This window comes from Vigna unguiculata, chromosome 8 (assembly GCF_037176805.1).
Source record: "Vigna unguiculata cultivar grain cowpea cultivar isolate G323 ecotype 2 chromosome 8, ASM3717680v1, whole genome shotgun sequence".
Taxonomy (NCBI): Eukaryota; Viridiplantae; Streptophyta; class Magnoliopsida; order Fabales; family Fabaceae; genus Vigna; species Vigna unguiculata.
Genome location: NC_140799.1, coordinates 13,063,036 through 13,090,974, shown reverse-complemented (window position 1 = coordinate 13,090,974; position 27,939 = coordinate 13,063,036). Strand labels below are relative to the sequence as shown.

The window sequence follows — 27,939 nt, the reverse complement described above, 5'->3', positions numbered from 1 at the left end:
ATATATAACCGACAAACACCATCCACATCATCCACCTCATTGCTACTTGCCATGGATTTGATCTTCTTAGTTATAGTATTAATTGTTACAGCCTCACCATCAAACAATGATCCAACTTCCCTACATATTTTGTCATCAAATTTAACTACATCACCTACTATACTCAATCCTAAGCACATGCAAACATCAACACACCTAAGTGGGACTACGTGTTGCATTACACGAAAACCTTTAAATTCTGGAACCCATCTCCTTAGCATCTCCATCAACAGAGGTTTTGAGATATTCAGAGGCCTATCCATTTGCAAACACCATTTGAAAGGTGTACCTTCTACCTTTGAACGATGTATATCTCTTAGTACACAGTTCAGGTGAACAATATATTATGTTTTAACAAAATCACAAACCCGAATCTATTAAGAAACATTTAATAAAATAAAAAATTATTTTGAATTCAAATATCTGTTAACAAAAATTTCGTAAGAATATCAAACTTACCTTGTTTTCATCCTGGTTTGGCAGTTTTCGCTTAACCATTGCGACGTAACAAAGAAATGTGTACACCTACTTAAATTCTTCTGAACTGATGATGTATGAACCGAAATTCTACCTGTAACAACATCAGCAACCCAGACAAATTATTTCAGACAACTTCCAAATGTGGAAGCACATGTTGAACCAAATTTATAAATAAAACACATGCATTACTGTGTCAATTGCCATGGTTAATGGTGCAAGAAAATGGAATAATTAATTCCACTAACAAAATTAATGCCAACAAGCTGTTTTATTTGACTATGCTTGTGTTTTATTCTCACCAATCAAAATTGTAATAGTCTTTACCTCTTATTAAGTTTTCCACATTACAAATTTCGTTGCCCATGATGTAATTTATGATGCTACAATTATTCTCCAATTTTGTATCTTCCTATGAAGTTCTTCTATATAAACTGAGTCAAAATTAATGTCTTAAACAAGTGAGTCAAAATTATATATAAATTAAGTCAAAATTAATAACAATTTGAAAATTAATTATATTAACACTAAACCCCAATTTATCTTCGCATACTTAAACTCAAGTGGCAGGGTTCATGAAACCTAGTTAATGCATGAATAATATATGTGCACATGAACATTATGTAAATTGAGTTGACATCTAGCAGCCTACTTCATACCATAACCAAATCTTCATTTTTCCTGCTACACAGGGATAGAACAGAACCTGAATTTTCTTTCTATACAGCTGTAATATTTTAGCCATTACTTCTACCTCGCCTACATCCTAAAACCGAATCTTTTACAACCCCTTTGACTATTCCAATGAAGTGTTTCTAGAATGTTTTCATACATGTTTAACACATGTAGTACAACCACGTCTCAAACCATAAATGTGCTTTCAAATCTATGTTAAAGTGTTTGTTTGATTCTATAATCATATTGTACTTGCGTCAAAGTTATCACTTGTTCTCTATCCAGAAAAAAAAAAACAATGTTTTGTCACTGTGGTGAAGTGAAATCTCATTTGATATTGTTCACAAAAATATAGTTTACTACTTTAACAACATTTCTTATTTCAAAATCACTTTTTCCGTCAAAACACTTTTAAAAGCTAAATCTATCACACTTTTGACTAATATCAATTGTATAATGAAGTTACTCTCAAATTGTAAACCATATGCATACTTACTTCAAAAGCAATTCAAATTGAGTATAACAGAGGATGATGAAAGTATCTCAAGATTATTAATTATCTAACTTTACAAGTGAAAAGGGTGGTGTTATTTTGTTAGATACATAAAAATAATTTTGAATATTTATAAATTTTTATAAAAGAACACGACTGCCCATTACGTAATGAATGGAAAAGTTAGCCATGAAAAACTAACCTGCAAATAAGTGAGCCTCCTCGACCACTTGTGGGACGACACCGTGGCCAGCCCAAGGCCCGGTCTTAGCTCCGGCAATGGCACGACGCTGTGACACATCACAAGGAACACGTCAGTTTCCGATAAAAACCCTAAACCCCAAAAATGCATTCGACTCCAAGAAGCTATGGTTTCCCATGAAAACCCTAAATCCCAAATTAATTTACAATCGAAAAACCTAACCTGCAACTTCAATGCTTTCCGTCAACCACCGTCGGGAACGTTCCACTGTGATTTCGTCTACACCGTCGAGAACTGCTTTTGTGTGGGTGGGATTGGATGTGCAATGATAATGGGGTTTGGGTAAATGCAACGAAAATTTTAATCAACAGAAATTTGTAGAATGGTTCTCTCTCACCGTGGGGAAGAAAAGCTTTAGAGGAGGTGATAAAGAACTCCATTTTTTGAATCACCTCCCTTTTCTTCAATTTCTCTCTCACACGTGCAGTTTCCCATTTTTTTAACTCACAAAATTCATTTAATATATGCCACGCCAGTTTGTCAAAAACTTTGTAATATTTACTTTGTCAAACAATCATTTATATATATATATATATATATATATATATATATATATATGACTTGACACCATGCTTTTTCAAATACGTTTGAGGATAAGTTATATGCATTTTTAAAGTTTAAACATATTATTAAGTGAAAGCAAAGCAATGATTGGTGGTAATGTGTAAACTTACCGTCGGATATGGCCATTTGGAATGTGATTGCCACCAAGCTTCTAAAAGGGAAGTGGTGTCACCTGGGAGCCACTATTCTCTTTCATTGAATTTATTCTCTTATATACACAATCTTCTCCTAGTAACCCTGGTCGAGACCAAGTTATGTAACCATATTTTTCAGTTTGTGAAAAACAATACTAATCATGAATCAGAGAATAAGTTTTTGGTTCTGTAATCCTAAATCATAGTCCCTATTTTAGCTCACAACTCATGCCTAACACGTTCCATCAAAGATCTTTCAGTTTCGGTGGGAACAAGAGGTCCAAAGTTGAGACTATCAGCACCATCCGTGCTTCCTTCGTATAAGTTACATTACTCTTAGCCTGGTCTTCTTTATTGTCTGACATTTTTGCACTCGTTCCTTCTCTAGGAGATACACCTGCTCATATACCATGCATACACCTTCATTTTAAATCTTCCATCTATTTTCTATGCATGCACACCAAATAATATTAATGGAAAGGATCACGTGTTTGCAAAAAGCACCACAATCTTTATTCCTAATGAAAACGAAATCGTAAATCATAATTTTAATAGGATCCCACCAGATTCATGCCATGATATCTTTAGTTTTTCTACATGCATGCTTGGTCCTCTCCATCAACACACTATGCAGGGAAAACCCTTGTAATTAATTAGGCTTTTAAGTCTTAATAATGTGTCTGGTTCAGAACTAGCATGTATATATAAGACTGACTATTTTTTTATAGAAAGGCAGAAAAAGGGGAGAGAAGCATTTCATTCCAAATTTTGTTTACGAAAAACAGAGTTTCTTAACCTAAAGGCTATGGCATTATTCAAGTATTTTGAGAGATAAATAACAAAGAATTTGCATATCGCAAAAGTAACTTCACGTTAAAAGGTATATAATCATGGATATTTAAAGTTGCATACAAAACAAACCACATGATGCTTGTCTAGCTAAATCATATAGGTGAATGATATTTTGACTACTAAATTTTGACAACTTTCTCTTACAATATGATGTGTCATCTTTTAAGTGGTTTTGAAATATTGAAAATGAGAAAATGGAAAAATAAAAACCACTTAGAAAATGATATCTAAAGTTGTAAGAAAAAGTTGTCAAAATTTAATTATCAAAAAAATCATTTTCCAATCATATATCTCCAATCAGAAATTGGATTTTGATAATATGGCTCATATGTATTGTGCTAAAAATTTTCTCAATAATTAAAATGCTTACATCATAGTACTTTCACGAATTAGGCATCTAAGACAAATCATTCACCACAAGCTATATATATTTGTTTGTCACGAATAAACAAGCTACCATGCAACAAAAAGATTGTTTTTGTCATTTCACTCAAAAGCAATGGAAATTTCCTTGGAAACATTTATATCCAAATGAGCTACCATGCAACAAAAAGATTGTTTTTGTCATTTCACTCAAAAGCAATGGAAATTCCCTTCGCAACATTTATAAGCAAATGACCGATGCTTGGTTCCAAGACTTTCAAACTAATCAGACATGAGCAACTCCAACATATTACAAGTCCAATCATTTAAAAACATAATAAACATAAAAATATTAATATCAAAAGATAACATGAAAGCTCTTGCTAAAGTTATTTTAATGTAATGTTGTCTTGAGATTTTACCAGTAGCATCTGCAATAGTACAATTACTCATTAGACAAGCAAGTGAATCCCTTATACACACAAAGGACCCCATTAAGAAATTTAATCCACCAGACAAAATCGACCGCCATGAATTCACTAACAACTCCTTCTCTTTTTCTTTTTGAATTTTAAGGTAGATATATAAAAAGATCCAAAGTAAGAAACTTTCAATCCAATGAAAGCAATTCAAGATAATTAATAACAACCCAGTAACCGTTAGTATATTTTGTAGTTAAGCCAAAAGCAGAAACTGCTGTGACAGACATAGGCTCTGTGCTGTTTCTTTTTCTGTTAGCATGGTTACTCTTTTTAACCCTTATAAAGGGTTGTATTGCCTTTATAATAATACAGTCAACACAACATTGCTTATTCATTCACTCTCTCTTCAAATCCTTTATGGTATCAAAAGCATAGGGTTGTCCACAGGTAATGCTTGAAGCACATGTTTCTTTCTCAGTAAAAGAACATGGGAGAATTTTGTCTTGGAATCTTGGGCACGTGAGAAGTTAACGAAGGTTCAAGATTCTAAATCAAGAACGAAGTCATGGTTGGGTTCAGAGGGATGATGCAAGGGTCGGTGCCGATCTTTGACGGCAAGGTGTTTGATGATTGGCACATTAAGATGCAAGCTATCTTTGGCTTCCGAGATGTTGCAGAAGTAGTGAGTGAAGGCGTGGCAAAGTTGAGTTTGAAGACCATAGAGGAAGAAAAGAAGAATCACAAGGCACAATTGAAGTTGGATAGTAAGGCCAAATATCTTATCTATCAATGTGTAATGCCAAAGATCTTCAACAAGATTTCAAAGGCAGCCACTGCTAAGGAAGTTTGGGAGATTTTGGTCAAGACTTATGGTGAAAAGGACAAGAACAAGAAGGTAAGATTGCAAACACTGTGGCCGCGATTTGAGTTTTTGACCATGGATGAAAGTGAAACCGTGATAGATTATTGCAACAAGATTCAAGAACATGTCAATGCAATGCGGGCTTGCAAGAGTACCATCTCAGATCAGAGTATTATGGACAAGATCTTGAAAACCCTACAACCAAGGTTTGATCACGTGGTTGTTGCTATTGAGGAAACACATGATTTGGAAACTATGGAGATCGAGGAGCTGTAACATTCATTGGAGTCACATGAATACAGAATGAATGAACATCAAGTCTGCCAAGAGCAAGTCTTGCAAGCTCGTTCATCATACAAAGGAAAAGGAAAAATGTTCGAGAAGTCAAGCAAGAGCAATTCTCAGCATAAAGACACACAAGAACATAAGAACGAATGTGTGGCTAAGTTTGGAAAACGCAATAACCAAAGGCTATTGTTAACTCTGATGGAGAAAAGGAGTGGAAATTTGCTAAGAATTGCTGGAAGGGTGAGAGTGCAAAGAAAAACCCAAGAACCAAGCTCATTTGGCAGAAAGAAAACACGTCTGATTCTGAAGTAGTGATGTTGATGGCAAGAACGAGTGAAGATGAGTCAGAGGATGTATCGTAGTATCTAGACTCTAGATGTTCGACCCATATGACTGGGAAGAAAGAGTGGTTCGTAAAGATGGAGGATGTGGTTAATGGGAAGATCAAGTTTGTTGATGATAGGAGTTTAGTGGTAGAAGGGTATGGTAGAGTTGTTCTTCGAGACACAGATAATAGAGAAGTAGTGATGGAAGAAGTGTTATACGTGCCAGGACTAAAAACCAATTTACTAAGCTTGGGTCAGCTTTTGCAAAAGGGTTTGTGATGAAGATGGAAGACAATAGCCTTAGCATATTTGACCAAAGTAAAGGATTGGTTATTGATAACGCTGTCGTTGAGTTGTTCAAATTAATACTACTAAACTATAACAACTTCAGTATTGTTAAGAAAGTAGTCAACAAAATAGAAAGGGTAAAGTAACCCAAAGTCGTCTCCCGACAAACACGGAATTGATTTTTAACAAATTAATTCTTATAAAAACTATACAAAACGGTTAGTCAAATAAAATAATAAAAATATGGGAGGATTAAGATAAACAAGAATGAAATAGAAAAGATAAAAAGAGATAAAAACAATAGTAAAGAAAATAGATTGATTCCATTGCTTTTTCAAAATAATTCATCATCGGTTATTTGAAGATTATTATTCAATTAATTATTGTTGTAGATTTACAAATTAATCAATGTAAAGTCTCAATTAATTTGTTGGCGTTTTCACTTTTAACCAAAGTACAATCTCAATTAAAAATGAGAACTTTTAGATTATCTACAGTAAATTCAACTAAAGTACAGTCTCAATCAAATTTACTATGCCTAATCATGTCTATTCTTTTATCTCCTCACCCAAATAAAAAGCTTAATTAATTAAAGTAAAGTCTCAATTAATTTTAGTTAGAGTAAATACCTTTAATCAAAGTAAAGCCTCAATTATTAGTAAAAACTCATTCAATCACATGAAAGTTTCTAAATAAAATCAAAGTAAAGTTTCAATTAAATTTAAAAACCTTTGAACTCATATGATCAACATGCATATAGATTTAAAATCTTTACTTTTTACATGATTCAAAGATAAAAGACATAGATAAATGAAAACCTCAACAATAATAAAAAGAATAAAGAAATTATTTTATTCTAAACTCAGAATCTATAATGAAATTACAATGGAATCAACCCTAGACATTTAGAACTCCATGAATGCAAAATAAAAATAGAAGAATGGAGAGAAAGAGAAAGGAAACGAAATTAGGCCCCCCTAAGGGTACCAAAACTCCGAAGTCCCGAACTTGTTCCTTTCTGCTTCTCCCTTGGTCTCTTTATATAGCAATTGGACTAGGCTTTTGGCTTTATGTGTCGGTTGTTAAAATCTTTTATTTTTATTTAATTAATTAGCAATTTAATTTCTGTCAAATTTCCAATATTGACCATTTTTACAATATTGACCTTTGATCAGAGTTTCACCAGTTGACCAACTTTGATCCGTTGTCAGATGTGGACACGTGACAGTGCATTTTCTCTCTCCAGAATTAGGGTTTCCGCAATGGAGGAATGAGTGAGGTTGTCTCTTTGACGGCTGTTGCTGCCGTTTTCCAGCGAGATTGGCAGTGGCGCGCTTGCTGGCTCACAGCGCAAATGCAGTGTTGTGTGGAGGGTTGAAGGCGCGAAGCCGGAGGTTCAAACTACTTCTGCGTGTTGCTGCAATGGAGGTGTTGCGGTGAACGAACTATTGCTGCGGAGCTGCCATGGTTCGTGCTCGCGTTAATGGTGGTGGCAGCGTGAAGATGCGTGAAGGAGGTGGTCCATAGGTGCAGGCGCTGCCGTTGATGAACATGGTGGCCGCGCCGCTTCTGGGTCGCGTTGTAGAGAAGATGGAGAATGGTCCTGGTGCAGTTCGCGTTTTAGGTTGCTGCCATCGAGGGGTGCTGACGGAACTATGGTGTGGACGGCGAACGGTGCGCGTCACTAGTGCGGTCTTCTTCTTCTTCCATCTGGTGCGCGTGCTTTCTGCATCTAGTTCGTTCTCGCTCACGGAGTAGATGATGGTGGCGCTACTACGTTTCTGTTGGCGATGGTGGCACTACTACGTTTCTGTTGGTGATGGTGGCGCTACTACGTTTGCATCGTGCTCACGACGTGAACGAAGGTTGAAGATGGTGTTTCGCTGCTGAATGCGTGGAGATGCGCTGGTTTCGTTGCAGGTGGTGATGGCGGAATTGTGCTTCCATGGTGGTGCAAGTGCGAACTAATGGAGGTGCTGGTCCATTGTCATGCTACTGCTGTCAGTGCTGTTGGTTCACGTTTTCCGACACTGCCATGTGAGAGATGGAGGAGATGATGATGTGGCAATGTCTAATTGGTGCATATGTGTTTGCAAGAAAATTAGGGTTAGGGTTCACATGGAGGAGATGATGATGTGGCAATGTCTAATTGGTGCATATGTGTTTGCAAGGATTAATGCCACATGTCAACATATAGTTGGCCTGATTTGAAAGGTGGAGATGGCCACATGGCAGCATCTGGTTGAATGGAGTTTAAGTGGTAGGAAGGGGTGAAAATAGACAAAGGCAGGGGTGTAGAAGTAGATTTTCTGCAGCCTATTTTTGAAAAGGGGAGTGTATAAGTAATGTATGGGTACAAAAGTGTTTTTTCCAGAACTTGCTGATTTTAGCCTTATTTAAAGGTGTTTTGTAATTTCAATCAATTTATTTTTCCACCTTTAAATAAGCTTAATCTTAATTTCAGCTACATCAACAAACGTTAAAATATCCAAAAAATAATTTATGCAACTAAAAATCACTTTTTAAGACATTTTTATCACACAAGCTCAAACAGCCTAATTATCATAATTATCAATTAAATTACTTTTTAAGCACAAAAATTCAATTAAATACTCATAATTAAACATTGAATGAGGGCAAAAATACGCACTCATCATTTACAAGGCCAAAGTAAATCCATAAGGTGAGATTGTTAGATATAAGGCCAGGCTTGTTGCAAAAGGCTGGAGTGGATTATGGTGAGGTATATGTACTCATGGCCAGGATGGAACTGTGAGACTTGTAGTGGCTTTAGTAACTCAGCTTGGTTGGACATTACATCAATTAGATGTAAAGTCAACTTTTCTCAACAGAAGGCTAGAAAAAGATGTTTATATGGTGTAGCCCCCAGGTTTTGAAGTCAGAATGCAACACGGTATGGTATACAGGTTGAGGAAAGCCTTATATGGGTTAAAACAGGCCCCGACAATCTAGAACCAAAGAATTGATCAATTCATGAGTAGCATTAGCTTTGAGAAGTTTGCTTCAAAGCATGGTGTCTATGTTCATTGTAGTCAAATAAGAGGAAGACCTGAGAAGTTGATAGTATGTTTGTATATAGATGACTTGTTGGTCATAAGAAGTAGTGAAGCCTTGATACGTAAATTCAAGGTGCACATGCTTAGTGAGTTTGAGATGAGCGACTTAGGCAAGTTGGGTTACTTTCTTGGCATAGAATTTACTGAAACTGAGGGAGGAATTGTAATGCATTAGTCACGATATGCAAAAGAGATATTGAGAAAGATAGAGATGAATTAGTGCAATGCACCAAATACTCAAGTTGAGGTGGGTCTGAGACTAGAAACAAATACAGAGGAAGAAGTCGTTGATGCTACAGCCTATCGTAGTATGGTAGGGAGTTTGAGATATTTGTGTAACACACAGCCAGATGTGAGTTACATGTTGGTGTTGTGAGTAGGTATATGCAGAATCCAAGAGTTTCCCATATGAATACAGCAAAACACATTCTTAGGTATGTGCAAGGAACACACAACTGTAGTATTTTGTTTCCAAGAAGAAAGGGAGGAATAAAGTTGAGAATCACTGCATACTCTAATGCAAATTGGTGTTGAGACAAGTGTGATAGGAAGAGTGCAATAAGGTATTTGTTTTTCCTTAGAGACTCGGAACGAAGGAATCAATTGTTGCTTTGAATTCTTGTGAAGCTGAGTATATAGCGGCGTGTGAAGCAACCTATCAGGCTACATGGTTGAGTTTTGTGATTGAAGGTTTAAAGGTGGTACTAGCAGGGAAGATCTAGCTCCTTGTGGACAACAAGTTTATGATTGATCTTGCTAAACATTTGGCTTCTCATGGGAGAAGTAAGCACATTGAGACAAAATTCCACTACATTCGTGACCAAGTGAAGAACGAAAAGTTAGAGTTTTGCCACTGTAAGGCGTGTTAGAGTTACTAATGTAAAAGAAATTTTGGCTTAGGGAGGTGGTTGGTATATTTTGCAGTTATGCCATAAGCAGAAACTGCTATGTGACAGATATTGGCTCTGTTCCGTTTCTTTTTTTATTAGCATGGTTACTCTTTTTAGCCCTTATATAAAGGGTTGTATTGCCTTTATAATAATACAGTCAACACAACGTTGCTTGTGCATTCATTCTCTCTCAAAACCCTTTACTAAAAAAGCAACAACCAATGTCAACATCAAGATTTTTAAAAATGATCCAGCACCACCATTTTGATCATAATATCAACATCTAGATTTTTAAAAAGCAATCCTGGGATTATACTAGTATGAGGTTGACGCAGCACACACTGGGATAAAATGACATGTTTTGGTGTCCTGAAACTCGTACCAACAGATCGCACATTGAAACGGAATTTAAGGTTGAAACGAAATAGGATTTACGGTTTATCAAAATAGAACAAAACTTTTGTGCAAAAATGGAGTCAAGGATTGCGGATAATACCTTGTAATTTCAGTGCCCTCAACGATGATAGGCTAGAGGCAAACAGTGCATACGACACTGATGATGACGCAGACAATGCTGATGACACAGATGACAATATATACGTCGGTGATGACGCGAACAAGATGTGAGTAGGAGTAAAGCTTGGAGTGAAATTTGGAACTATTCGTCAAAGTGAATTTCAAATAGGGGTGAGAGTTGAGAAAGATATTTTATGGAGGAAAAGGCAACGTGGGCCCAAAATTTTTCTGCGAAAATTTTTAACATAAAATAGACAGCGTAGTGTGACATAGTTATCACTGATACCAACCTTTATATGATCAATCAAGTCATAGCTTATCTCAATAATTAATTTTCACATCAAGGGCCTTAGTGAACTAAAGTATTTTTTGGTATTTGAAGGTGCTAGATCCTAGCATGGTTTGGTTCTAAATCAACAAAATTTGTCTTCAAATTCTTTCTGAATTTGGACTTATTCACGTTCCTTCTAAATATCAACTTGCTTATGTGTTTACTAAGTCTTTGTATCCAATACCCTTTGAAGAAAATGTGTTTAAGATGAAATTAATTGATATTCACAATCTATCTTGACAGGGGTATTAAAGATAGTTTTATTACTTCAGATTGTATCTTTTTCTGTTGAAGGTTCTAGTTTTGTTAGAGGTAATTATCCTCTGGTTCTCTATTACTTTGCTCTATATATAGCTAATTCTTAGTTGATTAATTGAAATAATTAAAGTGTTTTCTATATCTTTGTTTCTTTATCTTTGAAATTGTTAATGAAAAATGGCAAGTAAGTCGGTCACATGTAGTAAATAATAAATATCGTTATTTCTACAAAAATTTTATTACAAAATTATTTAATTTTAAAAGGAGTTAATTAGTTGAGGTTATAATAACCTCTAGTAAAATACAATATACTAGAGGTTTTAAAAACCAGAGTTAAGTAGCAGAGGGTTTTTTAAGAACCCGGTAAAATTTAAAATTTAATTAATTTTTTCATTTTCATTTCTTTTATAAGTTTTAATGTTTTAGAAACAGTGTCTCAGGAGATGTCTGTCGCGTGGTCGTGTTCTTCAACGGAAAAGATCTGTCGCGTGGTCGTGTTCTTCAATAGAGAAGATCGTTTAAAGGTCTGAGGAACCGTTTCTTTCCGCATCCTTCTCCACCGTTCTTCACTGTCGCATGAAACTTCTACAGGTAACGAAGATTGCTCTCCCTTGCTTCCAATTTCGTTTTCATACTTTATCTCCCTATTTCGTCTTTCGATTTTTTTCTTTCGATCTCCCGATTTCATCTTCCAGCATCTCAATCTCTGCTTTGTTTTCATCTCATTTGCTATTGCGTTCGATTTTTTCTTTCGATTTTTCCTTAATTTCGTTTCTCTTTCCGATTTTGTCACTGGTGTGCGATTTTGCCACCACCAAGTAACCGTACCATAGCCATTACAATTGCAGTGTGTTCGATTTTGCCACTACCAAGTAATTGCCCCATTGCTACTTTCGTGCTCCTCTTTTCATGTCAAGTTTTCTGCTCTTTCAGTATTTTCTGTTTTCTGCTATTTGCATATTTTATTGTGCGTGGTAATGTTAATGAGAAAAACAAATATCTCTTATCAGCTTAAATAATTGGTGTATTTGATGTGGGGTGAAATGGTCATTGGGGGTGATTGATGAGAAAAACAAATAGGTGTATCTTAGTTAAGGATCTAAAGAACTAGGCAGTTGTTGAATATATGATTTTATTACATTAAATAGAGGAGTATGACTTGATTACTTCAAATAAGGAAACATATTAGCAAATATTTCCTAGTATTAGTTATTATTTTGTTTATTTTTACCATACCTCCTTTTTCATTATAAATAAGAGTACTCATTTGTGTACCAGATACACAGTTACAAGTAAATTTCTCAATAGCAATCAGGGTTAAAACTATGGATTGGAGACTTCTGATAGGTCATGAAAACTACAGCTGATAGAAGACCCTTATTTGGCCTGGAACAAGTATAATAAAGTAATACATGGAAATACTATATTAGCGTGTTTGAACAATCTTATAGGAGTGATTGCACAATGGTTTATTGTTTCTTTGGTTGACTTATTCTTCTATAATATTGGATATGTGATTTTCTTTTCTTGAAATACATGAATATAATCTACCTAGTTAACTCCAATAAAAAGGATATTATAGATTTTAGGAATTTTCATTATTTTATTTTCTTGTAAGAGTTCAATGTTCATTTCACACAATACACATGGCGGCAATAGGACTTAGGTATTGGCCACACATGCTACTGAGACAAGGTTGTATGTTTAGTGTTAAAGTTAATAGTGTCTTTGTCAAACTCGGAAGGAAAGGAAATAAGCTGAAGTTTGTTGGGATTATTGCATCCCAATGACTTGGAAATTGTATAATTCATCAGTAAGTGTAATAAAATACTGAAACCTTATGATGTTGGACATGACCTGAACCCTGTACATTAGAATGAGTAACAAAAGTTTATATGACTCAGTTTCACTCTTGTCCTGTCTAAGGAAGCCTGAATGTGCTCTCTAGTTGACATGATTCATACCTTAAGCACTGTAAATTGCATTGCCCAAAACTTATGTCTTCTATGACAATACTTCGTCACTTCTAATAATTAAGGGTGATAATATCAGAGCATCAGTTACTCTTGATGGTCCTATTCTTAGTTACATCCATCTAGAATGCTTTCTAAATTATCCTGAGTAATTGCTGTTATTTATTTATTTTTTAGTGAGGAAATATATCATCATGAACCATTCTGAAATGTTGTTCTTGGTCATAGCTTGAACTTGGAATTGGCCAGTTTTATGATGTGTCTGTCCCGTTGAAGTCAAATTAAAACATTTATTTCTGTTTGATGTATAATATATTGATGGATACATTGGCGTACAATCTTAGATAAAATTTAAAAAGCAACAACTAAGGCATATGAGAGTTTGATTTTGTGAGAGGCTTTTCCAAAGTTCATCTTTGGGAGATGAGAAAGATCCTGTTGGATTATCAGAGGAATTTTTGATTGGGTATGAAGGCATCATGGCTATGCCACGAAGTCCCTCCTTTTTAGATATGTTCCTTTGCATTCTGATGTAACCATGCTAGAATGATAACAATAAGAAGGGTGAAGATGATGGGAAGAGCAATTTCAATGCTACGCTTAACTTCACTAGTATGAGAATTGGTTTGGAGGGAGCTAAAGCACAATGCAAAATCTGGTGGGTTGTTACTGATCAGTGAATGTCTTGGAAAATAACAATAATCCGATGAGTGTAACTTGAAGTCAGGATCTTGTGAAAAGTTAAAAGAATTGTATGAAAGTTTTATATTTGATAGATGGGCAAGTTCCCTGGGAGGTTTACCAGTGAGATAATTATAACTAAGATCCAACTTATCTAGTATTGATTTCACTCCCAATTGAGATGGAATCTCACCAACAAAAAAGTTATGACTAAGATCAAGGTCATTGACACAAGCAATTTGAGAAGTTAGGTTTCCATTTAATCTATTGTGGCTTAAACCAATTACTGAAATGGAGGGACATTTCACAATCTCCCATGGAATTTGATGAGATATACAAAGTGAGCATTTTGTCCATTTGAAAAAGTTTTGGAGGTATTAAACCAAAGAGTTTATTTTGAGAAAGACGTAGAGCAACCAAACTGGATAAATTCTATAACTGAACAGGTATGTGACCTTGCAATTGGTTAGACTCTAAATAGAGATCTTTCAAACTCTTGAGTAGACCTAATGTAGGAGGTATTGAACCAGAGAGAAAATTGTTTGAGGTGTAATTGGGTTAGATTTGTCAAATTGCCTACATCTAATGGAATAATGCCAGTAAAAAGGTTTGAATCAAGGTTGAGATAAACCAAGTTCTTCAATTCACCCAATGACAAGGGAATGAAACCACTAAGAGAATTTCCAGAAAAATCAAGACGAAGAAGTTGAGTGAGATTTGAAAGGGCTTTAAGTGGTAGCTTACCTTGGAGGCTATTGTGAGACAAATCAAGATGGGTAAGCTTTGTAAGTGTGCCAATTTTTGTAGGGATGCTTCTCCTCAGACCCATTCCATTTAAATCAAGAAACTGCAAATTGGGAAAGACAGTCACATTCAAGTTTTGCAGTTCTTGCATTGGAGGAATTGTGAAAGGGAGAATATTAGATAAGCCAATGTAAGTAACACTTTCGGCTTCATCACAACGAACACTATCCCAATCACAATGGTTTGAAATATTTCTGTAATCATTCCACCAACCACTCTTGACCAAGGCCTGTCTTTCTTCATCGAAGGATGAGGAGTTAGAAAGTGGGAACAAGGCAAAATAGGAACTAACAAAGATCAGCGCAGTAGCTAATAAAGTGCAGTCAGATCTTCTTCTCATAGTTATTTGGTGGGGAGGAATTGAGTTTGGGTGAGATTGACGACTTGGAGAGGCTTCTGGGTGTATGTGGTGATGAAGACGGTCTTTGGTGTGATGCTACCTTGTCCTCTTTCGTTACTTGGGAACCACCCGTGAAGGAATTGGAATACTCGATGTCGTTGAGTGAAAACGATGCCCATTTATTACCCATCACTTTTTCTTCTTCTACCATGCATTCAATGAGTGACACTTGCTGGAGCACTTGGAGTTCCTTAGATCTTTCAGCCATGGAAGTGTTCTCATCAACTCCTTGATCAATTCAATCTGATGATTTTACATGAACTTCATAAGATCTGATCTTCTTCTTATTATTTGAAAAGAAGAGAAGAAGCAGAGAGAGTTAATTAATTACGCTACGTACCTCACATGTGTTCCTATATTATAAAAAGGTAGAATCTTATAGAAATTGTTTGTGTTTAGTGGATGTAGAATAAAGTTGTATTTGGGGTCATGGAAATGCAGTTGAGAAAGCTATATATACCCTCGGATCTAAAACTCGGTTCACGCAGCCCATTTGTACCTTTTGGAATATATACATATTAATCATATAGATACTATAAACTTGAATTTTCTATGCAATCTCTTCACTCTTCATATCATACATTAATTCTTGTAGTCGTTGATTTCAGTCAAAGTTTTATAGTTACATCTCAAATCTAATATGTATTCAACACGACAATATATTAATTCGTATTACAAATATAAAAAAAGTATGTTTATCATATTTAAGAATTGTATATTATTGACGCTAATGAGTAAAAACTGTGTTTTAATTGTTTTTAGACGAACGACGACAGTTTTAGTCGTTTCTAGATGGATGGCATTTGTTGTAGTCGTTTTAGATAACAAAGGTTTATGCATGTTGTGGGATTCAGAGTGATGGTTTTTTTTTTTCATATCCATGTACTAATAATTTCCCATGACTCATCAATTCCAAATTTTTCACATGCCTGGTCCAAATGGAACCCTAGTCATTTTTGGGGTAAGGTTTCCTTCACCTTCTTCATACCCACGAGTGGTGCATGCAATTGATATTAGGATTGAGTATATTTCATAGATTGACTCCACCCAATGACGAGAAAGACCCCTATAATAGTTGCGTATGAGTGTTTCATAAGTGGACTTTACCCCAATGATGAGGAAGAACCCTAACACTGGCGTAGGACACACACACACAAACACTATTACCTTATAACAAACTATATCTTTCAGAACCCTTCATCCTCCTTTCAAGCGATTGTTCTCAGTCTTAGTGTCCCTTTTGTCAGTCAGATGAGCGTATGGTATGTTGATGGGAAAGTGTAGTGATTGTTTAATAACTAGTTAGATCGAGTCATACGAAGCACTTTCTTACAAGTAATAGCTCAATATTCCTAAGAAAGAATTTGTGCTCTGTATACCACTGAATGTTTCAAACACAATCCCAAATGTGTCTCCTTTTTTTACATGATTCATTTCTTTATTCGTTTGAAACACACCACACACACTAAGAATGAATCAAGGTCATATACAAATTCAAAAAACATAGGTTATATTATGTTTATCTTCATCAAAAACTTAAATGAAAGCGTAGCCGTAACATTATATTGATGGTTATGTCTGCGCAATCAATCAGCTTTCCATTAAATTTGTAAGCTAGTAAGTAACCTAACAGATACACTACACCCTATTTATTTCTTAAAATAATAGATATATGAGTAAATTCTGTTTTACAGGTACATGAACTATAAAATTCTCGTACATATTTGGAGCGTTGTAAGAGTTCAACATCTAAGAAGCCATAGAGCATATTGTATCTTCTAAAGAGGTATTAAAACCTTGTGCTTTAAGTCTTCCTGGTAGTGAATAATGAAAAATTGAGATTTTTTTGTGGTTACTACATAGAATAGGAATATATGAGAAAGAGGAATATATGATCGTGGGTGGGAAAATCAATATTTTTTTCTATTCTTATATCATTTGTTACATTTTTTTCTTTACTAAATATATTTTTGTTCTCATAAACAGACTATTCTTAATGGATTTGGATAAGTCTTGGATTGATTTGCCTCAAAATACACAACAATACATGGATGGATTGAATAAATTTCTGGACTTTGCATTTGCTAATAAGAGTGTTGAGGGTAAGATAATTTGTCCATGTCCGAAATGCAATCTTAACAAATGGCAAAATCGAGGAGCAACATATGAACACTTAATTCTTCATCCTTTTCCAAAAGGTATACATTTTGGCTTCTACATGGTGAGACAAATTATGTACAACATACAATTTCAACACCTCCAATTTTCCAATCGAATGAGGATAGAGGATTTGCTAATGATCCCATATGTGACATGGTTAATGATGCATTCGGAAATTTTGTAAACACTCAAAATATGGACAATCATGAGAATATGCGACCTGAATCAAGCCAAATGATGCCTGATGAAATTGCTCAGTATATGAAGTTTATGCATGATGGACAACAAAGTTTGTATGAAGGATGTGACAAATATTCTAAACTTTCTTTCTTGCTCAAATTGTACCACATCAAATGTCTATGCAGAATAACTGACAAGGCAATGTCAATGATATTGGAGTTGTTAGCAGATGCCTATGATTATGCTAAAATTCCATCTTCATTCTATGAACCTAAGAAAATCATTAATAAGTTTGGCCTTCATTACACCAAAATTGATGCTTGCCCAAATGATTGCATGTTATACTATGGAGAAGATAAAGTTAGGGAATTTTGTACGAAATGCAATGAATCTAGATGGAAGAAAACAAAGAAGAGCAATAATATTGTTGGTGCTACTAAAAAACAAAAGAAAGTTCTAGCTAAAGTTTTAAGGTATTTTCCATTGAAGCCACGCTTACAACGAATGTTTATGTCTTCTAAAATAGTTGAGCATATGCAATGGCATGCATCAAGAAGTACACATGAAGGCATATTAAGGCATCCAAGTGATTTTGAAGCATGGAAGAACTTTGATCTAATGAATCCTCAATTTGCTTCAGACCCTCGAAATGTCAGACTTGGTTTGGCTACTAATGTGTTCAATCCATTTGGTGATTTGAGTACATGTCATAGTACTTGGCCTATTGTACTTATACCTTACAATCTTCCTCATTGGATGTGTATGAAGCAAAGTTCATTCATTCTTTCCATGATCATTCCTGGTAAAAAAGCACCAGGAAAGGATATTGATGTATATTTAAGGCCATTAATAGAAGAATTAAAAGAGTTATGGAACATTGGGGTTGAAACTTTTGATTCACATAAGAAAGAAGTGTTTCATATGCATGCAGCTATATTATGGACTATCAGTGATTTTCCTGGTCTTGGAACCTTATCTGGGTGGAACACACATACTGGGTTGGCTTACCCTAGGTGCAATTTTGACATAACTCCTAAGAAGATTCAGGGTAAATTTTGTTTCATGAATCATCGACGTTGGTTAAATGCAGGGCACAAATTTAGATTATGCCGTAGTCGTTTTGATGGAAGTGTGGAAAGTAGAAATCCTCCTTTGAGAATATCAGGAACAAATGTCTTACAACAAGTTCAGAATGTTAATATTGTATTTGGGAAAGACAACGGAAAGGTCACCACCCTATTGATGGCCCTCTACAATAGAGAAAAAAGAGTATATTTTTTGAACTTTCTTATTGGGTGAACAATTTATTGCACCATAATCTAGATGTTATGCATATTGGAAAAAAAATGTATGTGATAATGTGGTCTATACATTATTAAACCAATGTAAAAAGTCAAAGGACAACCTAAAGGCACGAAATGACTTAAAAGATTGGGGAGTTAGACCTGATCTTTGGCCTGATGCAAATAACAAATATCTTCCGGCTATATATACATTGACAAAAGAAAATAAACATATATTTTTGAAAACATTGAAGAACATCACTGTTCCAGATGGCTACTCAAGTAACATTAGTAGATGTGTTGATGTTAAACAATCTAAGCTTGGAGGATTAAAAAGTCATGATTCCCATGTTTTGATGCAACAACTTCTACCTTTAGCAATGAGGAAGACGCTCCCTAAAGAAGTGTGCTCTATTTTGATTAATCTGTGTTCCTTTTTTAAGAACTTGTGCAATAAAGTTTTAAAAGTGGATGAACTTAACCAATTGCAAAATAGAGTTGTTCTCACATTAGGTCACATGGAGATGTTGTTTCCTCCTTCATTTTTTACAGTCATGGTTCATTTGATTGTGCATTTGGTGGAAGATGCCAAGATTGGAGCACCTGTCCAATATAGGTGGATGTATCCCATTAAGAGATATTTGGGAAAATTGAAGTCTTATGTGCGTAACAAGGCTCAACCAGAAGGCTCAATAGCTTAAGGTTGTCTAGCTAAAGAGTCCTTAACCTTTTGTTCTAGATATTTAGATGGAATTGAGACTATATTTAATCGAATAAGGCGTGTTGATGACGAACCCGACACCATGGCATCTAGTGTAAGTGGTTTGTTTCCACCAGTTGGAAAACCAGTTGGGGGTTTTACTTACTTCTCTTTATCAACAAAGGAAAAGTTACAAGCACATCGTCATGTATTGACTAATTGTGCCCAAGTTAACCCTTTTCTTCAGTAAGTACTTTATCTTTACAACTTTTTATTATTCATCTACATTGAAGACTAACCATGTAATTATTTCATTTATTAAAATTAGAGAATTTAGAGAAATTGTACGAAGACAGTTAAAAAGTCGTACACGACCATCCTCTATGATAGATAAGAGGGTTCATAGAGAATTTGTGGAATGGTTTTCTCGTCGGGTATGTCTAATTTACATTCTTAAATTTGATAATATTAAAGACATCCCATTATGTTGATCATATTTTCCTTTTTTTTTAGATAAAGAATGACTTAAATGGACCTTACTCAGATGATTTAAAGTTCTTAGCTATGGGTCCAATTGATTGTGCAAAGCGCTTAATGGCTTCCAGTTTCATACGTTAGAGAGAGATGATGGACTTAAAACACAAAATAGTGGAATATTTGGTACTTTTGGGACAACGAGCTATGCAAGTAGCATTGACAATCAAATACAATTTGGGGGTGTGCCTTATTATGGAAAATTGGTAGACATAATTGAGATCAACTATAATGCTTGATTGTCTGTTACTTTGTTTAAATGTATGTGAGCTAATACAACTACTTCTAGAGGGATTATAACATATGACTTGGGATTTAGATTAGTAAACTTTCCACGTTTAATACACATTGGTGATAATGATGATGACGAACCATACATTCAGGCTGCAGAAGCTCAAATGGTTTATTATGTAATTGATGAATTAGATAAAAATTGGAGCATTCCTGTGCATCTAAAGCCACGAGACTTATATGACATTGGTGGAGATAATGATGTCACTTTCCATGAATGTGAACCATTTGATCAACAAAATTTGGAAACTTTATTTCCATATGGAGAAGGGAATATACCATTAACAAGGTCATACTGAAATTGAACATTTCTATACTAGTTTTTGTTTAAATTATCATCCATATTACTTATACATGCATTATATTAGATAATCATAATTTAATGAATGTGAATTGACTTGTATTAATGTTATTGTTTATAGAATTCCTGATGATGAAGAAAATATACATGAAGAAGACTAATGACAAAGTTTCAGCCCCTACCCAAAATAGAAGTGGCCAACCATCATCTATAATGTGTCCACCTGCGCCTCATCCATCTTGCCCAAGTAAGTTGACTAAGTTTCACCACGGGTTTCACCTATAGTAAGAATTGAAAAGTTTCACCTACTCATACTCCACCTTAACTTCCGTTTCCGCCACAGTCCAGCATAACACCTCAATTTGCATCTCAATTTGGTATGATGATTATATTTCCATGTTAAAAAGTATCTTACTTTTTTCATGTATTAATCTAATTATTATGCAGCACGTCACATGAATTCCCATCCTATAGAGAATAATAATGAGCAACCTCCACCCCCACCTCACATGAATTCAATGCTTTCAACACTTAAATCTAGTAAGATGTCTCATTTGCATATCATTTTGGTACTTTTAAATTTCATGTATTATCTATTTATTTAGTGACTTGAGTTAATTTGTAGAATGTTTGAAGAAGAGGTTGTTCTCCACTACCAAGACCAATTCCGCACATGAATTTGAATTTAATAATCAACCTAGAAATGAGTTTGTGCATGATTCTACATCTGAATCAACACCAAGGTTACACTCTGATAGTGAAGGGGCAAAAAATGTGGATATTGAGATGCAAAGTAATCAATCAAAGCATGTATCACCTAAAAGGTCATGGCTTGTTGATGTCATTGGTAAGATTGTTAATTTATTGATTTTTATGTGTAATTGTCCAAGCCATATAGTATTTGTGTTTTATGTTTGTCTTAAACTAACGATATATTTCACATGTATTTTGATAGATGATGAAGGCACACAAGTTAGAAAACAATTAACATTGAATGATGTTTGGTTTCTATCTCCCAATGAAAGGATTCTTGTGAAATGGAATAGTGACAACCAACTAATTGATGATAGTGGAGCATTGTTGAATAGGATTTTAGGTCGTGTTGCAAGAAATGTTAATGCCTTTCCAATCAACTATCAAAGTTGGAGGAAGATTCCCAATGATTACAAAGAAGATATACTTAAGAAAATCATTCAAGTAATTGACCTATAAATCTTTTTATATGTTTTGATTCTTGTTATATTGCAATAGTTGTTAAACTAGTTGTGTAATAATTTTGAAGGCCAAGTTTCTAGTGGAATCTAATGCTCATGTGACATATATCTTGAAATCACTTAACATAAAATGGAGTGAGTATAGACAACAACTATAGCAACAAAGAGATGATGGAACACGTAATACAGATGAAATCATTACAATGTGTCCAGAAGGAATGAATAGAGACCAATGGGCTTCTTTTGTTGACTACCGTTTAAATTCAAGGACAAAGGTAATAACAACTATCTTTTCCATTCTTTTAAGTGTTACTTTACTTATTTTTAGTAATTTTCTACATATATGCTTAGGAAATTTCCAAAAAAAATAAAGATAATAGAAAGAAGCAAACAGTTCCTCACACAGGTGGATCGCACGGAAGAATGATGAGATGATAACTTTATTCTTCAATCATTTTTGTTATATCATATATGATTCGTGATTTTCTTAAGTTTTATAGGAGCAAGAGCTTGGTCGCAAAGTTAGTAGGGGAGAAGTTTGGATAGCAACACATAAACATGCTAATGAGCAATTTGTGAATGATGGAGCAAGAGAGATTGGAGTAAGCATAAGTTTTCTAAAGAAAAATAATGAATCAAATTGAATGTTACCTTCATTGATAACATTTTGTATTATTTGTAGGAAAAAATTAAAGCATATGAGACAAATACATCTTCCCTTTCACAAGATATATCAATTGAAAATTCACTAGCTCATGTTTTGGGAAGTAAAGAACATTGTGGTCGTGTCCGAGGAATGGGATTGGGACCTTGCCTCTCTCGTGTGTTTGGATATACTACGAATTTTCATTTTGGGACATCCTCATCTTGTCCTTCTTATTCAGAATTGCAAAATCAAGTTATTGAACATTCATTTTCATGTGTAGCAATATGATGTTGTTTGCTTTGGATTGTCATGCCAAGGTTATAAATGTTGTTGTGTTGAATATTATTGGACACTATTAATGTTGTTGTTGTGTTGCTTTGGATGGTTTTCATAAGTAGGAGTAAGAAATGTAGTATAACTTTTGTTGATAGATTGAGTGTTTTATAATGTTTGTGTTTTTTACGATTTTAATAATAGATTGTGTTCTAATATAGGTCACTGCATTAAAGTCACAATTGGATGAATAAAATAAACAAAATGAAGAACGTGACAAAAGACTTGATGCAATCATGAACTTCTTTTCTCCAAATTATCAAGGTCAATTGCCACCTGAGTTGACTATGTTCAATCCTGCACCGGTAATGTTTAAGACTGCATAACTTCTTTTATTTTTTGGAGTTTACATTTTTAATTATGATTCACATTTATATTGTAGGTTTCTGATCAAAGAAGTGTGCCAACTAATACAACAAGTTCTGGACATGAGGAAAATCATATGCGATAGTTGAAGAATATAATATAATGTGGAAGTTAATCGAATCATTTTATGTTTTGAGAACCATTGCAATACTTCATGATAGTTTTTGCTGACTAATATTGTACTTGAATTTGAATTTGAATTCGTATATTTGTTATACTTTGATATACATTTAGTCATCTATAAATAATTTGTCAATTTGATGAGTTTATATCTATTTATGTATAACTTCATTAAATATAGATTAAAAAAATATAATAAATGTAAATAATTGTGATTGAAAAAATATATATGAATACATAAATGATAAATGAGTAAAAAAATAATATTAATAATTTAAAAATCTATGGTACTTTATGGAGGTTTTGAAACCTATAGTATTTTACGGAGATTCTGAAGCTCATGGTATTTTATGGGGATTTTGAAACCCATGGTATTTTATGGGAGTTCTGAAACCTTTGGTATTTTATGGAGGTTCTAAAACCCATACTAATTTACAAAGGTTTCAAAACCCACGATTTTTTACAGAGGTTCTAAAATTCAAGGTAATTAACTAGGGTTTTAAACCCACAAAACTTAACTGAGGTTTTAAAACCTCTATTAAATACAAGAGGATAAAAAACCTCCATTATTGATTGGTGCTTCTCGGGGTTCGCAAAAACCCCGACTAATACATTCTCCAGGGATGGTTTAGCGGGGGAAATATAAACCCTGGGTAAAGAACTTAGCAAAAGTTTTAACCCCGGGTAATGTAAAAATAAACCTTCGTTAAAACCATTTTTTCTTCCAGTGCTTGTGCAACACATGCTAACTCTTACAATTCACAACTCAATTAGACACAGACCACAAAACACAAAGAAACTCTTTTGGCTTTTTATCATACAGTTAGTGTGCACAAATTTTTTAACATAGAGTATTTACAATTGTCAATATTAGATCTCATCTACTTCATTCTCATGCATTCACAATTATCACAATTCTAAATTCATGTCAAAATTAACTCATAAAAATACTTAAATGACTTTGAGCCTATGGTAACTCATCAAGTTCCAATCCTTTGAATCCTCAACAAAACCCATGCATTAAGTTCAAGATTTTTAGGATTACTAATGAATCATATTTTATCCCTAGATACAAGCTCCATTAGATACTTAATTTCAGTTCTAGGTTCAAAAGACAATTTTCTAACACCTTAAGAACCATAAATTAAGCAACAACAAGCATGAAGCATAGAAATAAAATACTAACATAAAAATGGAAAAACATATGTATTAACATCACAAAATACACAAGATTCATTTTATTACACCTAATGTCAACAAATAGATCTAGCTCTCCATGGTAGAGAACCTAAGTCATACAAATTGAAGAGGAAAGGAAGAAATTGAAACCAAAGAGAGATGCACGCCTTTCCCCAAGATTCTTTGCCCCTACTCCATGCCCCAATCGCGTTTCCACTTCACATTTCCATCTCCAATTCGTGACTCGTCTTTCCCCTCAACCTAAAAGGGTAAAAATTACAATTGATAAAGATTGAAGCCCAAGGAAGAGAAGGGAGAGCTTCCCAGCACCCCAAACAGCCTCTAAGAGCCTCTCTTAGTCGCTATATGTGAAGAATGAAGTGTGGGAGGAGAGAATGATCAAAAACCTCATGGAAAACATGAATAAATACCCAATTTTGACATGTTAATGATGCCACCGCTTGGTGCCATCTCGGCACCATTGAGCACCATCAGTTGAAATGCAAAAAGGGCTTTTTGTCAAACAACTACTCAACCCCATTTTCCACCATTGAGCGCCAATTCTTTCGCATTAACTAGTGCTCAACTCCACTTTTCCACCACTCAACACTACCTCTACAGTGGTTGGTGGTGCTCAACTCTACAAATGTGGCGCTCAACCCAGATAGCTTGACAACACTCTATAATTGAAGCATTAGGCATGATCCCAATGGCGCCCAATGCGGGTATTTATTTCAAATTGATTTTTTCTTTTCCAAAACATGCTCCTTTGAGTTCTTGCTTATTTTCTTCCACTAAAATTGTTCCCTACTTATTTATTTCATGCACTTGAACAAAGAGTTTAAAGGTAAAACAAACATAAAACAACTAAAATACAAAACAATGCAAAACACATTAAACCTAATGATAAAACAAGATAAAAGGTAGAAAATAATTTATTTATTCATGACAATAGACACATAAAAATAGGTAAAAATAGATGTTATCAGAAACACTAATATAACATACTAAATCATTGATGATTAGTTCAAAAGAAAAACACAAAGTCTCGACCATAAAGAATGAAGTCAAACCATATAGAACGAAGTCAAACCATATGTACTACTCCATATGTGGTCACTACCTGATGATCATTTCAAACAAAAATACTCACTTTTAAAGCAATGCTAATATAGCTTTTATCTTCATGCTAGAAGATTTTAACCAACCATGGCACCGGCTAATTCCAAACAAAAGAGCATATCAAAACACAACAAAAAAAAAAACAACAATTCACTTTTATGAGAATACACTACAATCAATTATAATTGACTTGTGAATTAGATTTTAAATTGATCCGTTAATATTAGCCATCAAAGAATTAAAGAATTAATGTCTAAATTGATCTCATCTATTACTCCAAAAAGAAGAATTTTCTAGAAAGATCTGAATTTGCATATCACGAGGGGTAGTGGTTGGTTCTTTGTGATTTTAATGCTGATTTGGTTCTTGGTTGGTTCTTCAGGTGTCTTGTTTGAAATTTCGATAATGGATTTACTTTGGTCCATTGGTTGGTCTACTCCAAACTATATAGAGTTGAAGCTTGACAATACTTTATGCAATTCCTGTTGCAACCTTCTAACATGAGTTTTCTTTACTACGTTGCCAGGACTCAACCCATGCTTCAGGAATAATTAATAATAGGGTTGGGGTTTTGCATAAAGCTACGACAATGCCTTTTTAACAAATATCCCCTTAGACGGGTGACTCATAATTAATAACGTTTGATTGGGAATGGACGTTGCATAAATTTCACTTTACGATCAAAAGTTCATTTCTATTGGGAGAACTCTTGGCACATATATCTTATTCTTTGCCTTCAAGTTTTATGAATAGGTGTTTTTGTTTGATTTGGTTTCATGAATAAGATTTGGTTTACTAATGATTTGTACTCTTTTTCTTTTTTCTTTTTATTTTGACTTTATATAAAAGAATTAAATCTAAACAAATTAATGAAACAACCACATTAATGTCTTCATATACATCACGAAATTAACGGAATGGAACAAGCATTTGATGACCAAGTATAATTTGATTTGAAACCATTTGTATCTATGAAACATCAAAGTTGTGTTATTTACAATGTTACAAAGCTTATGGGTGCAGCTTTTATTTCCTCAACTATATTTTCATTCAAATTTAGATTGAACAAATTAAGGAAGCATAAATATGACACTATCTAAAATCCAAGTATTATTCTTAATTAACTAACTATCTTGGGAGCAGAAATTTCAGTGTTACATATAGGGCAAACCTTCTTAATCTGAAGCCACTTGGTTATGCAATCTGTATGATAAGGGTGCTCACACTGAATTGCTACCAAGGCTTCACCTTCTTCATATTCAACCTGGCAAATCACACAAAGATCAACTCCACTTTTGCTTTCTGCAGAATGAAAAGTGTATGAATGCAAGCATGAACAAATTTCACTTCCTGATAACCCTCTCTTCTCTCGCCCTATAAAATCTCCCAACTCAATCAACTCCTCGTAGGTCAACTCATCCACATCGATCTCATCTTCCTCCATTTCCTCATCATCATCATCATCATCATTGCTCCCTTCACTCTCAAGAAACTGAAGTTCAGATTCAAACTCCTGGCTCAGAAAAAACTCAGAATCCTCATCATGTTCATCGAAAGAGGAATCACTCTCACTTCCACTTTCTAATGATGCAAACGTTGTGAATGTGCCACTTTGCTCCTGCAAAACATTTTCTGGAGCAACATAGTCAGAACTTTCAACTGGGTCAAGCTGATTATTGTGTGATGGTGTTTTCTGGGATGGTTGCTGTTTGCCTTCTTCACGTTGATCCATTGAAGTACAGAATGATTTGGCAAAAGAATTTGTTATGAGTTGGGGTTTGGGAAGAGAAGAATGTGAGAGAGGTATTTGAGGAGATGAATGAAAGCATAAGATATTTGGAAAATTGTTTGAAGATGAAGAAAACTTGCATGTCAAGTAATAGAAAACCGTTTTCATGTATGCTTATCGATATTCCAGATTCTTGACTGTTCCTAGTGATATCTCCATTAACTTTTCTCTTTCTGGATAAGGCAGCTTACGTGCAAAGCAATAGCAAAACATTATCCGTAAGTTGCAATATACCTTGTTCCAAAATGAAAGGTATCATCTCCCAATTATAGTTAATTACCTTGTGATTGTATGTATAGTAAGTTAAATTAATGAAGTAATCTGGTTCTAGTTTATATTCATATCTAAATTTAATTAAAATACATATCATGATAATATTTTTATGATGTTATTGAATTATAGATTATTATATCAAAATGATGGATATATATAATAGTTCTTTTTATATATATATATATATATATATATATATAGACTAAAAACAATGATTTTGAAAGTGTAGAAACCAAACAATGATCAAGTTTCGACCAGTAAACATTTTTAAATTTAAGTCAAACTTGAGTGACAAAAACATATTTTTTCACACACATATAAATATATATATATATATATATCATTGTTTTTAGTCCATATTTTTGGATGGTGTTAAAAATAATAAATATCATATCATGTGTTATTTAATTTTTTTTAACAAAAAAATAATTAGTGTCGGCTAGGCCGACGCATTCCACGAAAATTGAAAAAAA

General features: G+C 34.2%; 3 protein-coding genes across 7 annotated transcripts; 2 read left to right on the top strand and 1 right to left on the bottom strand.

Annotated features, from left to right (window-relative positions):
• The first annotated feature begins 4,846 nt into the window (after positions 1–4,846).
• On the top strand, positions 4,847–5,419 carry LOC146884170 (uncharacterized). Its single transcript, XM_085665878.1, has one exon. It carries the CDS (start codon positions 4,847–4,849, stop codon positions 5,417–5,419), a length of 573 nt encoding a protein of 190 aa, XP_085522004.1.
• A 6,108-nt stretch (positions 5,420–11,527) lies between these two features.
• On the top strand, positions 11,528–23,239 carry LOC114194874 (uncharacterized). Of its 5 annotated transcripts, none has more exons than XM_085666015.1 (10): positions 11,528–11,708; positions 16,670–16,761; positions 16,962–17,077; positions 20,546–20,671; positions 20,872–20,964; positions 21,050–21,621; positions 21,707–21,913; positions 22,139–22,240; positions 22,321–22,922; positions 23,000–23,239. In XM_085666015.1, exons 3-7 carry the CDS (start codon positions 16,972–16,974, stop codon positions 21,794–21,796), a joined length of 987 nt encoding a protein of 328 aa, XP_085522141.1. In that variant the 5' UTR covers positions 11,528–11,708; positions 16,670–16,761; positions 16,962–16,971; the 3' UTR covers positions 21,797–21,913; positions 22,139–22,240; positions 22,321–22,922; positions 23,000–23,239. The 5 variants fall into 5 exon arrangements, with proteins under 5 accessions (XP_085522141.1, XP_085522142.1, XP_085522143.1 ...); XM_085666016.1 differs by having other exon boundaries at positions 22,131–22,240; XM_085666017.1 differs by lacking the exon at positions 22,139–22,240 and having other exon boundaries at positions 22,779–22,922.
• A 3,094-nt stretch (positions 23,240–26,333) lies between these two features.
• LOC114195422 (uncharacterized) lies at positions 26,334–27,262 on the bottom strand. Its single transcript, XM_028085895.2, has one exon. It carries the CDS (start codon positions 27,134–27,136, stop codon positions 26,525–26,527), a length of 612 nt encoding a protein of 203 aa, XP_027941696.2. The 5' UTR covers positions 27,137–27,262; the 3' UTR covers positions 26,334–26,524.
• Between the last annotated feature and the right edge of the window lie 677 nt (positions 27,263–27,939).